We start from the raw sequence: 22034 nt of genomic DNA on the forward strand, positions 1-22034 counted from the left end.
AATGTCAGAACATCTGGAGGCACTTTATAGATCTAGAAAATACGAACCGACCAGATTCCCCATTACGTAATCAATCTAAGCTAAAGCGATCCACATCGAGGAGACGCGAACGACGCGCGTTGCTGACAATTGCACCACAGCTCAAGAAACGGCGGTTTCCAAACTATTTTCCGTTTATATGCAACTCAACCAGAAATTCGATGTAACAACCCACGTCATAAACACATGACATCATTAACAATGACGTCACAAGGAGCCATTGAATAAACTCCAATGCGATTTATTTGCAGCAGCTTGGCATAAAGGCAAGAGGATGAAAGGATAGTCACACTGACAATGCAAATTTTGGCAGAAATTGTTAACAATTGTAGAAACAACATGCGGTAGATTTGGCTCGTTTGTAGTGCGGCCAACTACTCTGATGGTGATTGGTCGCTCGTATTGTTGTACGAGGTTGGCACGAGCGCCACCTAACCGAGGTGGTGGGTAGAAGACAATTTGGTTGCTCAAAAAACGAGGCAACCTTCAAAAATCAAAAACACTTCCATCAAATCGGCTTGGAAAAAAGCAAGCCGACTCCCCATCACAGAGTGGTGCGACACGTTGAAGTGAAAACAACTGAATTTCATGTCAAAGCGACGCAAAACAACGTCAGTTCAACCTGAAACCAACTGTTTCCACTTTCCATGAAAACTTTCCAAAACGGTACAGCACCAAAATAAATAAAAACACCTTCAAAGTGCGAAGTAGGCAATTTCAGAACGTTTCATAGACAAGAATTTCTTGGTAACTTATTGAGGTGTATCGCTTTTTAAATCATTGAAAGAATCGGTGAATTATGATTGAAATGCTTATAGTACGGTACAGTAGACACTTATAGAGCAGTATTTCAAACAATCATAAATCCGACATTGATGGTTCTGTTAGGATGAGACATCAGGGGCGGACAATAACAGGAGATAGAGAGGTATGTTAATAATTTAGCGGTGAAAGAATTAATTTGTTTAACAAACATTCCAAAAGGATTGTTGGAGCAAAACATCAAGCTCCCGAAGACATAACGAAACTGTAAATTCAAGAAACAAAACTGAAAGGTAAATACACATTAAGTTGACCACCCCTGATACACTCAACTTCTTTCGTATAATTAGCAGAAAATCACTTTTCTTCAACTAAGGCAGAAACAAGCGAAATTGCAAACATTCGTCAAAAATAAACTGCAAAAGGCAGTGAACAACCAGCGGCAAAAAGGGCGCGCAAATACAGTGTTATCGAAAAAATGCATAAACACTGATATAAAAATATAAAAAAGAGGACCAAAAGCAATTCGACGATGGTAACCAACTTTCAAAAATCTTTTATCAAAATAGAGAAGCTCGTGACTCAAAGAAAAAAATTGAATCTTGCTGTGAATTTAATAATGACAAAACTAGTTGATATGAAACAAACCCATCTGTGATTCGTTACATTGATTAAACGTCTACTGACGCCGAATCAATGTAAAAATGATTTTCATGGAAGGAAATTACGATGAGGTATAGTGAAGCTACGGCTGGTGCTACGTAGTATAAAACAAGCAAGGTTACACCAGTACACCTACGACAGATGTACCACGTCAGTCTCAAACGAATGACGTCACCAGCCCAGGTGCACTGTGGTAACCGCTCACGAATCACACTTTTAATGTTTGAGGTTCCGGATGGAGAAAATAATTGGCCTGTTCTGTTCTACTCAAATCTTGTTATAAAAAAAAATTTACACAGTTTGCAAAAAAGGCAAATATTCACGCAGCAAGAAGCTGCTCACAAATCATAAGATGATCTCCTCGCCAGAACACATTTAGAAAGATTTGCTTTCAATGCAACCTACCAGACAGAAATATCCGTTATTTTTACAATGTAAAAATGACGGATTTTGCTGTCTGGGCTTCAACTCAGGTTCTCAGCGACCAGATCGATCTCTAGCTGCTGACAAAAACATCAATTACAGGAACAGACAAAATTTCCTACATTACAATATTCGGTCCAGAGCGTCGGTAAAGTCCGAATGAAGTCAAAAAAGGCTTTGAAAAAAAAAACGAACTTTTTCAAGCGCTTCAAAAAACAACACCAGCGTCCGTTGGTAATAAAAACATAACTTAGCAACAAACAGAAAATTCGAGTCTACGCGAGCGTTGAGACGTAAACCACCGTATCCATGGCAACGGACACAATAGACATCCAGATCGACACATTTTAAATTCGCTGTTGGCCGTTACACAAAAAGAAATTATTTTTCACAACTTGTCCTTTTTAAAGTGATGAAAAAGCATCACTCAATGCTGAGTTGCCATCATGAAGGGATGGACGCAAAAGTTATACCCGGCCTTGAAAAACAGGTCAAGGTCGTAGAGCAGACGATACAATAAACGTTTGTACAAGTGAAGACAATGACACAGATGACATTTCAGGGTTGCCAAAGGATTCCACTTGCTGAAGTCCCTCATACAATGTTATCACGTCACAATCACAAACCGAATAGAATTGTTGTTAGGTATGGCGTGGACACTGGACAATGTTTTGTTCAGCGTTTTACCTCAATCGGCTGGTAACGCAAAAGTTATGACTGACGATACAAAATTGTCCACAAAGAAAGAAAAATCACTGGAGCACACGTACCAAGATAAACAACCCTAAGAAGCTGCGGCACGCTTCCTCAGTGATGTGGTGGAAGCATGGCAGCCAGCTGTTGAAACTATACAGTAAGTTGCTACGGGTCAAAGTCAATGAGAGATGCAAAGACTTATTGAGTCGTTGAAGAAAAACTACAAGCATTTAAGTTTTAGAAAATTGAGAATGTTTCAACATGAACAATAACTTGGCGAGGTCGCTCCACAACGCCTATGATACAAATGTACAGGGAACGATACCATACAGTTTTTGCTGAAATATGTTGTCTGTCGGTAACGAAACAAACTAAAGAGTCAAATCAAACGCATGCTAACCAATTATTCACCCAGGCAACTAAACTATGCAGTTGAAATGGAGTCGGCCACATACTCCACCAAAAGATCACACAGAGAACTGCGACAATGACGTTTCATGCGATGAAGGATCCTTTATACTTTTCAAAACAAGTTGCTTTGAGTAGTGTAACGGTCCCCCCACAAATAGTTCGTTCATTCGCGGAGCTGCTCAGGCGGCTGCGACATTGAGTAGGTTCGATAGCGCCAGCTGCTTGGGCGGCGACAAGATCGCGATGCTGTTGCTCCACACTGTGGCTGCGGACGCCTGAGAAAGCGACAACTTACGTCACAAAGAGCGCTATGCAGGAAACGATCATACATGACGTCACAATAAAATCAACGGCGCTATTAAACAAACTGGTTAAAGAGCATTGATTAACTAAATAACTTTAGATAAGGAGTTATCAAAGCGTCTACCGCAAGGCAAACTTAACTTGACAATAGAAAGTACCTGAATGTGTTTGCAGATAGAGACGAGCGTCTCTGTGACCTCTTTATCTTCAGACAAGGCGTCACCATACGCGGCGTCGGCTATAAGCGATATCACAGCAGACAGGTTACAGTGGTTGTCTCCAAGTATCACCGGGTTGTTGCTGTGTGGATGGATATGCGTTACATTTACGTCTATTAAACACTTTCATTGCCCCGCTGCAAACTAATTCTTTAATATGTACCATTGTACCTAGAAGTGCTGCGTAATTAACATTGTACAATCAACATTGCTAACACTGCAAAGGGTGATCAAACTCAACCTTGCAATAATACGTCACGCAATCGTCATCACACGTTGACGTCACCTCTGTATGAGCTCACAGACGTATCTGTAGACGTGGACCGCTTCCTCCTTGTCTTCTGTGACCGGTAACCATGCCAACCAGAGCTGAAGGAGCTGTCGGACGTCGTCATCGGAGCCAACAAGTTCAGGAGCAGAGCGGAGGATCTTCCCTACCGCAGAGATGCAATTTTCCAGGGGGGCGATGTCATCTTGGGGCAATTGGCCTTGGCAACCCCTCCCATGGGGGCCCTCTATGACGTGCTTCAGTCTGGGCAGAGCCTCTGCAAGGGGAAAGAAACTATCACAGTTTGTCAATGAACAATGAGATCAGATAGAAGATTTCTAATTGAATAAGTCAACAAACTGAAGTGGATTGTGAATCAGGGGTCATCAATGAGGCACGGCCGAAAGCCACCTAGTCGAGATCAAACCAGACAGCAATTCAACCGTTTTTTACATGGTTAATACACGGTTGATTTGCTGTCTGGGAAGTAGCAGGTTTGACAACAATAATCCCTGCGACCGATGAAATGCTTCCATACCTTGAATGACGTCAGCATACACATCCTTCGCGCTGACAGCCATCACACCAACGCCATAAGCAGCAGCTTGCCTCACCTCCGGAGTGTCATCTTGTAGGTAGGTTAGTAGGAGCCTGGTGTGGTAAGGTGCGTTAAGTGACGCAGAAGTACCGATGATAACTGAAGATGACTAGACTCAGTACACTGGCGTTGTTATCGTTTGCTTGAGACTAGTGCTATCTGATCAGTAGACGCTGAGTTCAAAACTCGGATAAACCACACCTCATAACAATGGTGGTGTGCGACGTACCGCACGCGTATGTGCAATCTACATGTCACTGCAGCAGATGAAATGTTCAGTATCACGATTGCACGCGATACTGATATAAATTAAATTAGAGAATGTTTCGTCATCGGCAGCCTGGCGTAGCGGTTTCAAGTATCAGGGTTTGGGTGGTAGTCATTTTGATAACGTGGGTTCGATCCCCACCCCAGCCACTATTCTTTATTCGTTTTTATTTACTTAACAAATTTTAAAGCAAGAATCAACTGTCTGGCTGAGTGCTCGAAGAGTCACAATGCTGCAGTCAGCAGGTTCATCGGGACAATTGTCCTGTGTTTAAAGTGTATACCAGTCAAGACACTCCATTTGCTGCAACAACCTATAGATTACAAATACACGTACCGTACGGAAACCTAGCGTCAGCTTCGCGCTTTATTTACGTAAAACCAATCAAGTACATTCAGAATGCCTCATTATGCACAGGTCCAGGCTTGGAAGAGGCAGGGGCGTTTTGACGTACAGACAAAAAGTTACGTTGCGTCAATCAAAAAGTTATGTTGTTACGTTGCGTCATACAAAGAGTGAAGTTGCGTCAATGAAGTGATAGTGAAAGCCTCTTGCGATCATAACAATTGAAGCACCATGCACCATCTTACCCCGCGAAGACGTTCTTGTACTTCAACGAATCAGGACCGGCGTACTCAATGACGTCATCAAACACGCACAGCGCCCATTGTCTGTCTGCCCATGGTCGATCCGCCCCCTGCAAGTGAGAAAGGAACAAATAATGTCGGTGTTGTGATTAATAGCTTCACAACAAAGTAGCTGCAGGTCTCTTCGACATTCAGTCTTTAAAATGTCATAGTTGTTAAAAAGACGACACCCACGCCCAGACCACTCGTCCTTAAACTATAGAGCTCGAATATTTGCAGCCAACTCACTTAAACAAGAAACTAAGCAAAATTCAAAAGCAACAAAACAACAAAAATCCACATCATCGAAACCTTTTACGTCAATGAGGAACCATGGGTACTCACTGAGTACCCATGTGCGCATTTTGACACCAATTTCGTCTCTCTACCATGTTCCGTTACCGAGTTACGGGAAATCCCCTATTTTTAGCCCCACACGAATTTCGATCACGCGGTGTCACATCTAAATGACGTCATAATGGAATAAAAATTACATTTTTCAAATCAGTGTCCAAAATCCCATCATACGCAAACCCGAACGTTTTCAATCTCGAAAGTGTTGAAAAAATGAAACACCCTGAGTACTACTCAGGTAGCAGGTGACAAACCCAACTTGCCTCAAATTAAATTTGAAGGGTTTCATGTGCAGCCAAGAAAGTTCATTGGACACAGCTAAAATAAAATTACAACCGTTACATATTTTCTGCATTGCTGCAACAATGGATCACTTTCAACCCGAGCCCACTAATTTAGGGACAATCTGTACAAAACTATAATTGTTTGCAATCTTACCAGAAGCTTAATATAATGAGGAAGCAGTGAGTCAAAGAAGGGGAACAACTCTGCTTTGTGGGAGCCGAAGAGGGAGTGCAGGATGTCAGCTACTTTTGAGAGGATGTACGTGTCATCTTCGTCTTCATCTTGAAGAGTCTCCTCCACCTAAAGAAAACGGACCATGACACAAACTACTCGCAACGCCAACAGAAACCTTGGGCACTTAAGCAAGCTTCGAACTTAAAACCAATGACTCGCTGTTGAGGTGCCTGCATAACGCTTCAAACGACTTCGGTTCGACCCCTATATAAAGCACACAATGATGTCTTTTTGGGAGACACTTAATCACATGCTAGATGGTGAACATCAAACTTGGCTTCCCGTGCACTTAATCGAAATCTACTACTAAGAAGAGAGAGAGAGATGAGGCATCCTGATTTATCACATCTCGGTGACTGTTGTTGACAGTCACTGAAATTTCCTAAGTAACACTTTTTTGTAGCCTGGCAATGCTATAACAACATGTCGTCTTGGGAAAGTAGTGAGGAATGAGGAAATATAGGTTCCACATAATTTAAGTCAGACTGTTAGCAAGCGACATAAAACTGGAAGAAACTACCAAGACCACGTGCCTGTTCATCATAGTCCTCATCTTGCCTCTTCTCAAGACGTTCTTGGGCTCTTTCAAAATGCTGGTCCAGCATCCCACGCAGAGTCGCAGCAAGTTCCTGATACTCCTCCATTGAAAAGCAGCCCATACCACGAAGCTCGATGCACTGAAAAGTATTTCAATAAACCATGCGGAAATACTAACATGGAGTGCGCTTTGAAAGCGATATATTTCAAACCAAGGAATTCCTCAGCTGGAAGGCATAAAATCCACAGTTTGACGATATTCTATTGGCCTGAGTTACACAATACTGTAGTCACGAAAATTCACAACTGTCATTTTATTTTTAAAAAGCATCGGCCTATTGCCGATGGAAATTATTTTATTCCTGATGAGGATACAACGATGCTTTGAGAACGTTTGACACTTTACCATATTGTTGTTTTCACGTAAACAAAATAATGCATTAAACTCATTGAGATTACCAGTTTTATACGACTGTGGTACAGAAAAGCGAACTCTCTGGCAAAGCTTTAAAAATTAATACATCAAGAACATGTAGAAGTCGCCCTCAGCCATCAAAGCATCGACATTTAAAGCACCAACAAAAGTTGATACTAACTAAACATACGCAATGAATGATAACTACCTTTGCCACGGCCTCCATGGTAGTGGCCAGTACTTCTTTGTCAGGCTCATCTTTCATAGCGGCGAGAAGGTTAGGAGAGATGAAGGTCCATATCTGCTTCACGTAATCGTCACCACGCAGAGCCGCGCACTCGAGCAGTAGCGGCATTGCTTCCCCGGCAGACGCACGAACGCGTGCACAGCGATGTTAGTTAAAGAAAGCCCGATATTTGATGTCATAGGCGATTTGGAATGTCACACTTGAAATGTCTTCGCAGTGATTTACATTTCTAAACCCTCCACACGATGAATGTAAGAACTTGTAAGACTAGCGCACGCAGTAACTCATGCGTGACATTGTGCGCAACGTTAGTCAGTTCACATTCGCTAACCCAGTGCCTCCTCGCCGATAATACACAGGAAAAGTCGTCGTATTTTGAACCTCAGAGGACGAGAGTCTATCCAAGTATCCATTTACCACCAAAAATCTAAAAGGCCATTAAAAGACACTGAAAGGCCATTGAGAGCAGCCAGTCTTTGGTTTTATGTCCATAACACGCAAACGCTCCGTTCTATTTAGTGGACGTACAATAATGGTGGTGCAATGGTCAGTGACAATAAACAGTTAGCCTTTCCTTGTCCTGCAAGTATGTTGGACTATCGTGCCCAAAACAAGCCTAGTTCCTTAAAGCAGTTAAAAAAAAGTTATAAATGGAAGCTTCAGCCTCAACGAAATTCCCTCATCAGCACGACCTTTTCCTCTTGTTGTGAATGCGGTGCTGAGGAACAGACAGCAGACCAACGATTGCACCATCTTTAAGCCACCTAATAGAGTGGAAGGTCTGCGTGTCGTGGTTGAGGAAACCAAAACCAGGCTGCTCTCTAGCAACCTTCCAGTGTAATCCGGGAACATCGTGAATCTGGAGTGGTAAAAGGATAGACCAGGGTCACTCAACTAATCTTAACAAAGGTCCAGTTTGACAAGTTTAATATTTTAGCGGTCCGGTGAATAAGTTATTTCACACGCAACCACAAAGTTAAACTATCTGTACCAAACCACTTTTTTAGGTAAAATGTAACTCGAATTGGATTTTTGAGAAAGTGTTGGGCAGTCTGGGGGGGGGAAGCCTCTCAGCAACTAGGATAATCACAGTGAAAATTGCTTCCTTCCAGTAGAAATCTGTTTATAGAAGCCCTGAAATGTGGCAATGAGATTATTCTTCCAAAAGCTTAAGGTCCACCATCAGCACCCAGAAGTTCCGGATTCGGACCGCGGTCCGCCAGTTCAGTAGCCCACTAGCCCTGGGATAGACCCTCGCCCCAGAGGCTCAAACGACAAGGAAGAAGAAGCACGTCAAGTACACCAATCAATCATCAGAACGCCAATCAATCATCAGAACACCAATCAATCATCAGAACGGCAAAGGATATCATCATGGAAGTAAAACTTGAGCAAAGGCACCATCAGCTTGACCACCTCTTCAACGTAATCAACAAAGCCTTCTTTGAGCTCGCGCGCATAGCAGACCAACATCTGGCAGGCAGTCGCCTTCTCTTCAAGGCCGGCAGTCTTGATGCCGAAGCTTTGCTGAAACAAAGGGCAACAAAAGCCTTTTAGAAAACAGCCTACATCCAAGATGGCGGTTCTGCTGCTATCACCTTTACGTTTAACTTATACAATTACATTACTGTTTCCCAAAACGTTTTTCAGGTAAGTACACGGACATGACCCAATAAACTACGCAATGCGGTTGAAAATGGAGAGAAAAATAAATTGAATTGTCAAGACAAAGCTTTAACTGCACGTTTGCGTTTAGTTGGTTGGACGAGAAAGTGGTTTAAATTCTGTTTTTTGTAAATTCTTTAACTTTCAGTCCTCTCATTATCACGTGGCCAGCCCCCATCATCGTCGTCAATACTCTCAAAGGGAAATGGGTAACTAACAACTCATTTGATAAGAACTGACTTTGACGGATGAAGATCACTTAGTAAACACATCTTCAGCAATATCACTGTCACGTATCGCGCAGTCACAATGAATCATCATTACGTCACAACAAACGATTGAAAGGAGTAAATCCGGGATCTAAAATCACAACGTTCGGGGAGTTCTCACCTGGTCTCCCAGCTTGATAAACTCCCAGCCATCATCTTCCTCGATCGTCTCCACATCCTGAGAGTCCAGCATGGTTACCTCAGGACGGATGGATGCTGCCTTCATCAGTGGTCCCATCACCACCGGGAGATACTCCACGAACCTCTGTCCAAGCAACTTGCACATTCTACAACAAAAAGAAAACTATACGTCAAAAACAATTCTTTTTACTTTAATTCAACTTTCACAAACGTTGAATCAACATAAATTGCTTCCAAAATCAAGGTACAAAATCAGCAATACTGCTATTATTGTGGCTGTAGAAACAGATACAAAAGTTGCTAGAATTTTTATGTTGCAAGGTATTTTCCTGACGAAGCCATAGAGTTTTACGGAAAATATTTAAATTTATTGCACGTTAGTTTATTGTAGTGCTTAAATAATTTCTTAATATTTGCTTGTGATGATCGAAAATGTTAAATTCTGCTTCATTGCTTACATTTGTACTTTATGACACAACAAAGTTCTATAATACGACACAGTTGCATGAACACACCTGGCCCATGCGCTGATCATGTACGAGATCTGTGGGTCATCATCCTCCCACGATTCAATGTCAGCTTGTGTGCGCAGCAACTGCTGCATGATGTCCTACAAGCAACATGGAGGGTTAGTTGTCTTTAAAACGCACTCACATATTTCAACAGTTACAACTTGTTAATTTCTTGAAAGTTAACTGGAAGATCTTCTTTTGTAGAAGAACAGAAGCCCTTTGGCCCAAGTGGGAGCCTTGGCCAATGACAAAGTTTCAGCAAAAACGCTTCTGTCAAGGGCAGAGTTGCCAATTTCGCGGAATTGGGAGAGTTTTGCTTCGGAGTCACGAGTTGTATTTCGGTTGATTTCGTTTCGTTTCAAACCAAATTTTACAAAATGAATACCATTTCTAGCTACAAATCTATTTTTTAAATGTAATTTGAACAAACTTTCAAATTTTGGGTCGCCTTTTGGGCTTGCTTCAACTTGTAAATGATTGGGCTACTTTTTAGTGGCAATTGGGTTGGAAATAAAAAAATCTACCTGGCAACGTTGGTCCTGAGTAAGAAGACTGGGCCTGCCAGAGAAGACATGGCTAGAGTTGGTGAAGCAGACATTAGAGCAAAGAAAACTGAGCGGAATCAACTAAGTTTTTTTCAAATACTGAAAAACTGGGTTGATTTTCAACTGCCGACAATCTTGAATGCTACAGATGACAAACGTTGACACAGTCCCTATCACAAACAACATGTTACGTCTGATACCTGCGCATCTGGCATGAACTTCTCAGAGCCCACAGCCAGTCCAATCAAGCTGATGCACTCTATGGTCTTGCCTCGCAGCATCCGCAGTTCCTGACTATGAGCGTTCTGTGGAACAAAAACTGGGAGTTAAGCCGCCAATCGAACACATGACACATTAAAAAAGCTAACAGGGCCTTCAGAAGCTGTTTCCGTCTCCAAAAGATAATTCTGTTAATTAATTTTGTAACTTTAAAGTACTTGCAGCAATTTGGTGTCAAGATATATTAGCATCGGATTAACTATATATCAGATGATCCTGCTTTTCTCATTCGAAGAGAGGGGCACTACAGTAGGTATCAAATTTGCAAATGAACTTGCAAAAGGAAGACTATTCTACATAATTTTTGTTGAGTCGACGCTTCTGCCTGGTAGCTGCAGATTAAGATGAAACTGACGAAAATATAAAAGTCTTTCCATAGTCCAGCATGCCAATGTCTTAGCAAAACATAGCCATGTGTTTTGAACTCGTATCGAACCTGTAACCTCGGAAGGAAGCCTCACTCTACCATACACGGGAGGACTTAGGTTGTGCTTGTGAACAAGTACTGAAATCTACGTCACAAGATGTGACGTCACGCGCAAACGTTATTCTCACCTCGATGATGTACTTGAGCGAGGGGATGAAGTTGCCGTAGTATCCGATGAACAATTCCTCGGCGGTGTCAGCGACAGCTGCTATCGTCGTCGTCACTTGCTCCAACACCAGCTTGGTGCCTTTCTGAACCAACTGTACAAAAAAAAAACGAAATCATTATAAACCCGATGACAATACAAATATTAAATGTGTATAGGCCGTCCATGAAGATGAATGGAGGGGGTTGCATTAGATTGAATAGATTGGGCGACATAGTTGAGCCTCAACAGTGTCTCGCTGTCTTTGAATGTACAATCATTGCCAGAGAAAACGACGCGGTACAAATTGTGCTTCAAAGAGGCCATTTTCATAAGTAAACAAAATCCAAAGATCAACAACCGTGCCGAAAGGAAAGAACGTTACCTAATCTGTTAATCAACTGCTTCAACAAAATTTCACAGCAATAGCGCCTAACAATGCAGAAACAACAGACAGCAGCCTTAAGCCAAACAAAAGAGTCGCATAAAACAACGACTCACTGACTTCAACACCTTCGTCACAGTGCATGACTAGGGAACTGTGTTCCGAAAGCTAGTGCAATTCGCTACTACCACAGCAAACTCGCAGCATCAGGCTAAAACAGGTCGTTAATATCTACATTGTGAAGTTGTTTATAATGTTGCTATGCGATGATACATTTTGGGAATAGGCAACATTGTTGCTAATGAACACTTTCACAAATAGCAGAAAACAAAAGTGCCTGAAAGATGTTTTACATCTTGTTGATTGTGTGTTGACGTAAGCATCCCAATATCCCATCACTGTCCTACACAACAAAATTCGTCATTTTGACATTGACTCAACGTCTAATGTAAAAGTGGTGGACCACAATTGACTACAGTGACGTCACACCAGCATCTACCTCTTCAATCTTCTTTGTCAGGACAATCTGCAATTTGCCGCATAGATGGTCCAGGAAGGGTGCAAGTACCGGCTTTGGGCAGTCTTCGACAAAGTTGACCATGGCCGCTCCCGCATGCGCCTAAAGTATAGAACAGCAGTGTCAAAGCAAAGAATTCTATGATTGCAAAGGCAACCACTGGTTAAGTGGTTATATACATTAAATATAAAACAAATATCATACAAAAGTCGACATTATGATAAAATTCATGGACTATCACTCATTTGAATAAAAAAAATAAAGAGCTCAAAATGTGGATACTAACTTACGTTCAGCAAACATTTCAAAAACTGAACTGTTTCATCTTCACTGCTCTCGAATGGCATAATACAGTAAATGGAATCGCTAATTAATTGCACTGAAGATGAAAACAATTTGATTTTCAAACGTTTGCTGAACCTAAGTTATGTGTCTACGTTTTGGGCGCATTATTTTTTGACGAGATAACTCTTCCTCTCGTCAACGGATGTCAACAACAACCATCAACAGATGTCAACAACAACAATCAACGGATGTCAACTACAACCGTCAATGGATGTCAACAACAACCATCAACAGATGTCAACAACAACCGTCAACAGATGTCAACAACAACCGTCAACAGATGTCAACAACAACCGTCAACGGGTCAACAACAACCGTCAACGAATGTCAGCACAACACTGAGGGGATACCTGCACTCTAGGGTTGGCATGATCGTCTAGCACCCCACACAGAGCAGGGATGATCTTGGCGTAGTATTGCTTCTGCATGGTGGGTGCGAAGTCGGTACACATCTGTCCAATGGCGTTGCAAGCAGCGTAACGCACGCGTGGGTGCTGGAAAGGATAGAACGGACTGACGCAGTGTTTGGATGGTGGACAGCTCATTTTATATCAACGTGATTTGTGAACATCTTGTTCTCCAGCTACTGCAGATCTTGTTTCAGATCTTCGAGTGCCGTAACATAAGCTTAAAAACTTACAAATATAAGACCAGTGATCATAAAGATTTTGAAATAGTGAAAAAAATGTTTCTTTGTTTTTTAATCTTTTCTTGGACTTTTACAACCAGTTATTTTGCAATACCATTGTTAAAACCGCTAGAAGTATGGAAAGATGCAGGCTAAAATTAACGGACTACACCATGCATAAATGCCTGGGAGTAATTAAAATACATGATTTTCAATATTTAAGCAATGTCGATGACACAACAATATCGCTGAAATCCATAACAATCCAGAATGTTCTCACTTGGTCAGCAAAGAAGGGTAAGATGGCGTCCACAATCTGTTCCAGTATTTCTTCCATGAACTTATGGCAGCCCTCCCCCACAGCTGAGATGGCCATAAGGCCGGCGTGCCTCCTCCGCCAGTCAGCTACAAACAAAATAAAGTTGCATTACTGCGTTGGAACCATGACCAGGAATACACCATCTGCACTTGTAATTAAGGTTGAAATAATCCAAGTTGCGATAGCGCACGTGCATGTACAATGAAGATATGTGCGGTGTTTTGACAAGGTTTTTTTAGGGGTTTGGTAGTGGGTATTTGCATGTAATTGAAATATGAAAATAACTGTTTGTAAGATAAATAATACACGTTCACAAAACAGTTCTCTTTTCAGTAGAACAAACGAAAGATTATGTCCTTTGTGACAAATTGAGAAACGTCTGAAAAAGTTTAGCTTTAGAAATCACTTTACATACCAGTGTCCCTCAGCATGGGTGGGACGCTTTGCATGACGTAAGGAAGTATCGTCTTCCCACCGAGGGCGCAGGAGAGCCGATCAATCGCGTTTTCCCCAGCGACTGTGTTCGAATCACTGTCGTCTTCGTCCACGTCATCGCTAACCGACCAATCAGCAAGAGCCTCGTCATCACAGTCAATGTCGACCATCATGATCAGCATTTGGTTGACTGATGGAACAAACAGACAACTGTTATCTCATCGATCGTGGAAACATGGGATAGAACCAGGGCTGTGGAATCGGAAGGATTTTGGAGTGTCCGAAGTCGTTAAAAAAGGTTGACTCCGACAAAACTTTAAGCAATAAAAATTTTGTCTGCAATCTTTTTTCTTTATAATTTTGATGATGATGAGTTCTGCCATGGCATCGAAACAGTGACAGACTTCTGTTATCTGGGTGATCGGATAAATGGAAGTGGTGGATGTGAAGCAGCGGTGACAACAAGGGCAAGATTGGGCTGGACAAAGTTCAGGGAATGTGGGGAAATGTTGTATGGCAGAAAATTTTCACTAAGGATGAAAGGGAAAGTATATCGGAGGTGTGTGCGGCCTGCAATGCTATTTGGTAGCAAGACATGGATATTGGTCTCGCTACCAATGCTATATGGTAGCGAGACCAAAAAATAGAAATATTTGTTCTTGCCAATGAAAATGGACAAAATTGAAAACAATCTGGCAACCCTGAAGCCGGTGGCCATTTACAAACAAAGGAATCGGAGTCGTATGTTTTTCTCCCACCACATAGCCCTGGTTGGAAGTCAAGGAGATATTCATTGTTAAGCCAAGTAAGCTTCTTCTAAACTTAATTATATGATAGTGCCCGGCAGTGCCTGACGGGCAGGCATCCTGCAAAGGAGCCTCAAATGTGTGTGCGTAGCCACGGCCACCTTAAACGGAAACAGGCTTGGTATATATCCATCCAGCACCGTACATAACTTGTAAAGATGGTAAGTTCAAAACTTTGCCACAATATCGTGCGCTTGTCCTTTGATATTTTCAATCATATTGCAACGTGGTGCTAAGAAACAAACTACCGATCACTTGATTTTCAAATGTGTCGTTCTTCGGCCTTCCGAGTAACCCAAGTGAAGTGTAGCTGCTGTAACTATCCAACTCCAGGTAGCTTATCACTCACAGATGAGAATTATTAAGTGGTCGCTATGGATATGTTGCTGGCACGATGTGCAACACCGTTGGGAATAAACATACCAAGGAAATCGCCTGCATAAGGCACAGCGTAAGTAAATAACTATGCGAGAATACTTGAACACGTATCTTGAAACCAAGTTCTTACTTATTGGATGGATCATTCCCTTCTGCTTTCGTGTCAAGCCTGGTATGGTCTCTGCAATGGTCACTATGGTCTCCAGAGCGAGCTGACGAATGCTGTCCTCTCTATCAGTGTCACTCACAATCTGAAACATGAAATGGCTTCTTTAAAAAGTCTGGCCAACTTAAATACTTGTAGAAGCTTTGAACCATTGATCAAGGCCCGGTCACCGAGGTTGACAGATACACTTCTCTATCGAGATATTTATGAGTTGATTATTATTATCCTTCTTGCTCATGATTTGAGAATTGATTTCCAACATGAAGAGTTGAAGACTGTTCAATAACACGTTGAAACGAGCATAACAGCAGCAGTGACGGATTGGGCTGCAATTCCTCGTAACAACAAACAACTGAACATCCATTAAAGAGCATCCAATATGAGAGAAATTGAAGGCGGGAACTAAAAGTGCATGAAAATAGCGTAAAAATGTCTAAAATTAAACATGGCGGTTTTATAACCACGTCACGTGCAACATAACACATACCGCAAGCGGGACTATGTACGGAATGTCCAACTATCGAAAGGACAACGGTTCACCCGGCCCAGCTGTGTTTTATCAAGAAAATTAATGGCATGTATGAAGGTGGACATTGGCTACCCGCCCAATAAATCAACATCAGCAACTAAAACAAAAATTAAAATCCATATAAATAATCTTCGCACAGTTCCACTTACTTTGAGACAAACTGTCAGAACAGCCTCGATGTGAAGGCGGATGGCTTTGGGTGCCTCTTCACACAGCTCTATTACACTTTTCAGCACGTCATCATCATCATTCGCGGCGCTCTGTTCGGTGGCCTGGATGAAAGCGACACGGCGTTCGACGTATATGATAGCACTTTGTATTCATGACGTCATAATTAAAATAAAAAAATAAAATAAAAACGAAGCATTTAAAAGGGAGGATATCTTTCACACATGCTAATCCGTGAAGAAGGGATGGAGCTAGAAACGGATTTATCCATATCTATAGGCAGATAACTTAAATAAAAGAATTTTCTTGTTTTTTCCATTATTTTATCTTGTTGTGCGATAAGCATACAAAGCCGAATTACGTAACGCAACCAGATTTTTATTTACGTTCATTTTTAACACTCACGAAAAAAAACTACACATTGAAGGCTAAAGAATAACTCCTACTTGCAAAACACCGGGAATAAGATCTTGAAAGTGCCTGAGAAGATGGGAGTCCCCGGCATTGTTGAGGAGGAAGGAGATGGTGGCTCGGGCGGCAACATAACGAATCTAAGAACCACATTCCTTCATCAACAACGCAACATTTCTTAACACACGTGAACTCTTCGATCACCGTATATAACGTCATAAGCAAGCCAGGTTCTGGCGAACCACAGCGCGATTTTCACCTGATCATTCCATCACCAAGGTTTGAAGTATTGCGATTAACATCTTAAATACAAGGGTGCACAAGGTGTGGGCCGCAGTTAAAAAATTCAGAAATGATGATTGATCACTTGCATGGATGCGCGCGTCGGGCTCTGGATGAAAAAAAGTCTTGCAATTGTGCTAGCAAAAGGAAAACACAAATGATTTATTCAAACGAACACAAATCGAAGTCGGTGCATTTTCTGTAGCGCTCATGGGAATATGTCTTCAACTAAAAAAAAAAACTTTGCTTGATGCAACGTATCAAAATGAAACCCAAACTTGTAAGAAAGTGACAAAATATAATCCGCAGTGAATTCCTGTAAGAAATTTCCCTTCAATAACAAACCTGTGATTGCTCCTGCATCTGCATGCACTGTCCCAACATCTGACGAATCACCTCTTGGTAGTGGGCTTGCTGGTTGCCGAAGATTCCAGGAAATTGACTAAACATTAAGTTTAGGTTGGCAGAAAAGTTTTCGAACAAAGAAATACCAATTTCAAAAGAATAACAGAACTTCCTACAACATTTACAAAAACATATTCACTACAAAACAACACAAAGAAGTTAGCCTCAAAATGACGTGTAATTTATTTTCCAATATAAACTGAAGAATCTCTCACCAAAAGACATGAAGAGGAACTTCCTTATGAGCAAGATTTGAAGAGTTGACACATTTAAACATGAATTGAAGGACTTGTGGCCAAATATTGTTTCCTTTGTCATCTGCAGAAAGAGCGATACAAACATTTGAAAACCCAGACAGCAAATCAGTCGCTTTTTACGTTGATTCAACGTCTGCAGACGTTGAATCAACGTAAAAAAAACCGACTGATTTTATGCCTGAGGAATGAGGATGCATCACCGGGAAGCTTTGAACAGTCAGCTAGCTCAGATTGACACAGTAACAACAAGGCGTTTCAAATGGACTCAGTTTGGCATGCCAGCACTCAAGCATGAGTAAAAACTAGACACTAAGAATCGGTGGTTTAAATCCTAATCTAAGCAGTTGAACGAAATCCATGATTTGGAATGGTTTATAGAAAGTAACTTGAAAGAAAATTCTGAACTTCCAACCTCGTTAATGGGACCTTTGTTAGCAGTTCAATCACCGCACGTCCGCACAAGAATCTGAAATTACTATCAGAACAACTACTTCCTTCATTAATGAAGGTATTTGTCCCCTCCCAACGACAAGTCATTTCAACCAACAATTTATTCCTTTGCAGTTTATGATGTATTTAAATTAATGTATTCATCAAACAAACAAAAAAGCTTTTTGCTAAATTTATATCACAAACGGGACTCACCAAACAGTTTTCTAGAAAGCTCCGCCAAGCAATCCACTTTCTTCCTCCGAACGACATCATTCTGCTCTTGCTGGACACTCAGGATGATTTGTTCTTTTATTTCAGCCTGTAACTTTTCATCTGGAACCACAAGATTACCGTAAATTGGAGGATCAATAGTTTGTTATACAAATATTATAAGTTTGCGCTTCTTTAAAACGCAACTATGATACAAACTGTTTCAGTGATAATTTGATGACGAATTAACAAACTCAATAATGTTCCATATGCAAACAGAGCAGTGGCATAGCTTTGTTCAGTCTGCTACGACACAATGCAATACAATACTAAATTTTCGCCATGTCAGGGTTTAAATAGCACTCGCTAATGCTTCATAGAATTTATTTCCATGTAAACAACCTTGTTTAAAAGATGTAAAAATAAAAACATTGCAGATTGACAGTCCACATTAGAAAGCAACTGTAGAGAGCATGAAGCAGTGTCAGCTGTTTAGGCTTTTGGGCCCAATCAGTACCACGCCTATTCTGACTGATGACATATTGTCAACCAACAAAATAGGTTTAAACCATCTTTGTGTATTTAAGCTCACCTAGAACTCCAAACCCTTCTTGAAAACTTCCAGTGATGATCCGGCGGAGTAGGACTGCAGCAAGTTGTTGTTCTTCCATGGTTCCATCGCTTTGTGAGATCACGGCGACTAAAAGTGTCATACGATTGCTCACAGGGATCTCTTCATACTCTTTCTGTAGAATGGAAGATATTTTAGTAATCTTCAAATATACATGATAGTTTGTCAAGTAATAATTAGGTTCGTCCATACAATCATTGTTGCTTGAAACCATATTACCTACCTCTGCCAAGTTCCGTATGTCATTTTCTGGAGAACTGAGAGTGAGAAGTGTTTTTCGAAAATGAGCTAAATCCACCATTTTGTGAACGTAGTGAAGTACAGTTTCTCAACTATGTAAACTAGTGCTCTATAAACAGATAAAACATTCAAAATAAAATCTGAATACATAATCTTAGCACAAAACAGTCATATAATAAACAAACAAGTCTTACAATGCAACAAAGACTAAACACTAATTTGGGGGACATATTTCAGTGTAAAGTAATCGACTATGATCAAGCACAACTTATGCGACCCCTTCTCAGCACATCACGTTGGTCCTACATGATGTTAAAATGCTGCACAGATGAATCCCGTCAATTGCATAATCCACTTACAATATTCTTATGTATATGCATTTAATCACACTTTGCAATCCTTATGTATGGCAATACAAAATATATGATTATCGAATAGCCTAAGCATCTCAATACTTGCTACCGATTTACTAACAACATGCATTTGAAGAAGCCATATTTAATATTTTTCAAGAAAGTAGTTTTACTTATACTTCAGTATTTTCAGTTTCCTGTATTTCTATGAAAATAATATTTTTTTATTAGCTGTTTGAAGTGATACGTTCAGCGAAATAAAACACACACTCAATGAATAGTATTATAAATAATGGATGTGAATGAACAATTGAACATACAATGTTGACATTTTGTGATTTATAAAGTCTGGTGTGCAAGCCCAGTCTGGCTGCTACAAGGAGTTTAAACAACAACAAAAATGATTAAACAAAAATATTCTCAGAAGTGTCTGCTGATGTCAAAGCAGTTCAGGTGCAACTCTTGAATACATCCATTTAAAACGTTTTCTTACAATAAACTGTAGCTTTTTGGATATCAAAAAACAACATGAGTGAAAAAGCTTGACTAACTACCGGTTAATAAACAAAACTAGCAGACAATGTCTGGAGGCTGCATGCAGATTCAGAATTGAAAAACTTGCAGGCAAGATACAACAGCACCAAAGAATCCTTTTTGTTAAAAAATATCATCATTGCAGTTTTCTGCAACATGATAACTTTGATGTCTTAACCCATTTATGCCTAGCGTCCTATATGTAGGACACCTACTCAAATTAAAATTTTTCTTGGCACGTTCAGTTTTAGATTCAGACGAAATCAAAATACATTATTGAGTATTTTTGCAGCATATATCACAACTTTTTTCAAAAATTGCTTTTTTGGTTGAGACTTGACATCATTTTCAATTTTCCCTATTTTGCTAAGTCTGAAATTTTGAAAGTGCATGTCGAATTATATCAATAAATCCGCATATGCAAATAAGCTTCCAAAAATATTTGTCATTGTCTTTATTCGTTATGTATCAACATATTTTACAGCAAATGTTTAAATTTAATTGGCAGCAAAATTTTCGAGAAAATTGGTTCAAAAGATTGGTGTCCTATATATAGGTCGCCAGGCACACGTGTTAGCAAAAGCGGCAACCAATTCCCACACATCAAGCGGTATCAAACAGCGATTCCCTACGATTTCTACGCTGTGTAACAAAGTAGTTGTGTTTGTTTTTAGAACAAAAACATAATTATCGTAATTTACTGAAATTTTTGATAATTTTTTAGTTTTCTTTTGGTGTTTTTACATGGAGAGCATCTTGACATAGGCGAATTCGGCCTCAAAGGGATTTTGATCCGCTAAATGACTTGTTTTAGTGATGTGTTGCTTTGCTAATTTTCATCTTCTTATTTTGTAAACTTTCATTTCAATAAAGTGTTGGATGACAAGACATTTCCCATTTATCACTTTGAGCGATAACGATTAGGCCTACGCATTACGCATAAGAAACTAGCGAAATTTGATAGCGGATTTGCCTAGCGTCCTATATGTAGGACGATCATTTACTCGACCGGTACTAACATAATTAAGAAAAAATTACTTGTGAAATGTTTTTTAGGTCATAATTATGCAATACTTAAATTAAAAAAAAAAACTTTTAAGTACTTTCACTTTCGGCACAAATGGGTTAACCATAGAAATCTTCACTTCAGTGTCACAACAACCCAATTGCAAAACATAATTGTAAGATGCTATTTACTCGCAAACTATTCAAACAGGTTTCACAAAACATAAGTTCCAATCAGATAAAGTGATGTCTATGGGGTGAACTGAATAAAAGTGGATTCTTCAAACAAGACACTTTCTTCTAACCAGGAGTGTTTAAACTTTGACCTGCAAATTTTTGTGCCCACAAAAAGGTTCAAGACAACTTCAGCGCATTCTAGCTTCAAATTTGTAATGCCAGGTAAACATAATATTATTCCTTGGCGACGTCACAAATTGGACCAGTTTGAATTCAACGAAATCGATCTTGTTTTAGTTGTCTGAGGAGGGTCACCAGAGAAAAAGCTGCTTGAATGAGCAGCAGAGGTCACATAACATGTTTATTTATTATGTGCAGGTTAATTATATGGTCAATATGATGTCCTAATCAAAAATCTAACACAGCAGTGGTTTGCAGACCTGTTTAGTGATTAGTATTTGGTCTGTTGGCACTGCAAACTTACACCCTCCCCCCTGGTTTAAACCACAATATAAAACTAAATGCCAAATCGAAATTAAGCGAATGCTTTCATCCAGTTCTTCAAAGGCATTCCGAAATTGATTTACTTTTCCTTAAATTAAGAAATACGGCATAGTTTTTCTGATTATATTTGAAAGATAAGAGACTCCTCTGGCATATCACTGTCCATCTACTGCACCCACAATTGCAAGCTAATAAGCAGAGCTTTGTGAAGTTTTATACCAAACTTCAAAATACATCTGTGAACAATCTTGACTCCAACAAAGGGGTACAAAGAAAAATCTCCGATAGGGTTCTCTTCCGATAGGGTTCTCTTAACCCATATCCTCTTAGTGTCAGTTTAAACTGACGATGCAAAACGAAGGGTTCCTAGCATGTTGATGCCAATGGGAATCTAGTTTTTGGGATAATCCGATAATGAAAAATCCAGCTAATTGTTTGAGCCCTTTAAATTGTGAGTTAACAGTTGGGGCCATAATTAGAGCAGCTTAAACTAAAATAAAAATTGATTTTGCACAATTCTAAAAAATTAACTGCTGTCAAACGGCTATGAATAATAAAATTGAAAAATTCCTACACACAAACAAAAA

General features: G+C 40.3%; 1 protein-coding gene across 2 annotated transcripts; it reads right to left on the minus strand.

The window, feature by feature from the left end:
- Positions 1 to 155: 155 nt before the first annotated feature.
- Positions 156 to 21697, minus strand: LOC145766967 (importin-5-like). Of its 2 annotated transcripts, XM_082578687.1 has the most exons (25): positions 18858 to 21697; positions 18596 to 18749; positions 18007 to 18126; positions 17320 to 17422; positions 17045 to 17141; positions 16453 to 16557; positions 15988 to 16110; positions 15274 to 15394; positions 13940 to 14149; positions 13486 to 13610; positions 12928 to 13071; positions 12215 to 12334; positions 11314 to 11445; positions 10680 to 10784; positions 9938 to 10032; positions 9403 to 9568; positions 8718 to 8874; positions 7309 to 7481; positions 6682 to 6825; positions 6068 to 6214; positions 5240 to 5346; positions 4322 to 4434; positions 3802 to 4060; positions 3456 to 3597; positions 156 to 3269 (listed from the first exon to the last, which is right to left on the minus strand). In XM_082578687.1, exons 1-25 carry the CDS (start codon positions 18933 to 18935, stop codon positions 3174 to 3176), a joined length of 3336 nt encoding a protein of 1111 aa, XP_082434813.1. In that variant the 5' UTR covers positions 18936 to 21697; the 3' UTR covers positions 156 to 3173. The 2 variants fall into 2 exon arrangements, with proteins under 2 accessions (XP_082434813.1, XP_082434814.1); XM_082578688.1 differs by lacking the exons at positions 18007 to 18126; positions 18596 to 18749; positions 18858 to 21697 and having other exon boundaries at positions 15988 to 16150; positions 17320 to 17361.
- Positions 21698 to 22034: the final 337 nt, after the last annotated feature.

The sequence above is a fragment of the Aplidium turbinatum genome, chromosome 3 (genome assembly GCF_918807975.1).
Source record: "Aplidium turbinatum chromosome 3, kaAplTurb1.1, whole genome shotgun sequence".
Lineage (NCBI taxonomy): Eukaryota > Metazoa > Chordata > Ascidiacea > Aplousobranchia > Polyclinidae > Aplidium > Aplidium turbinatum.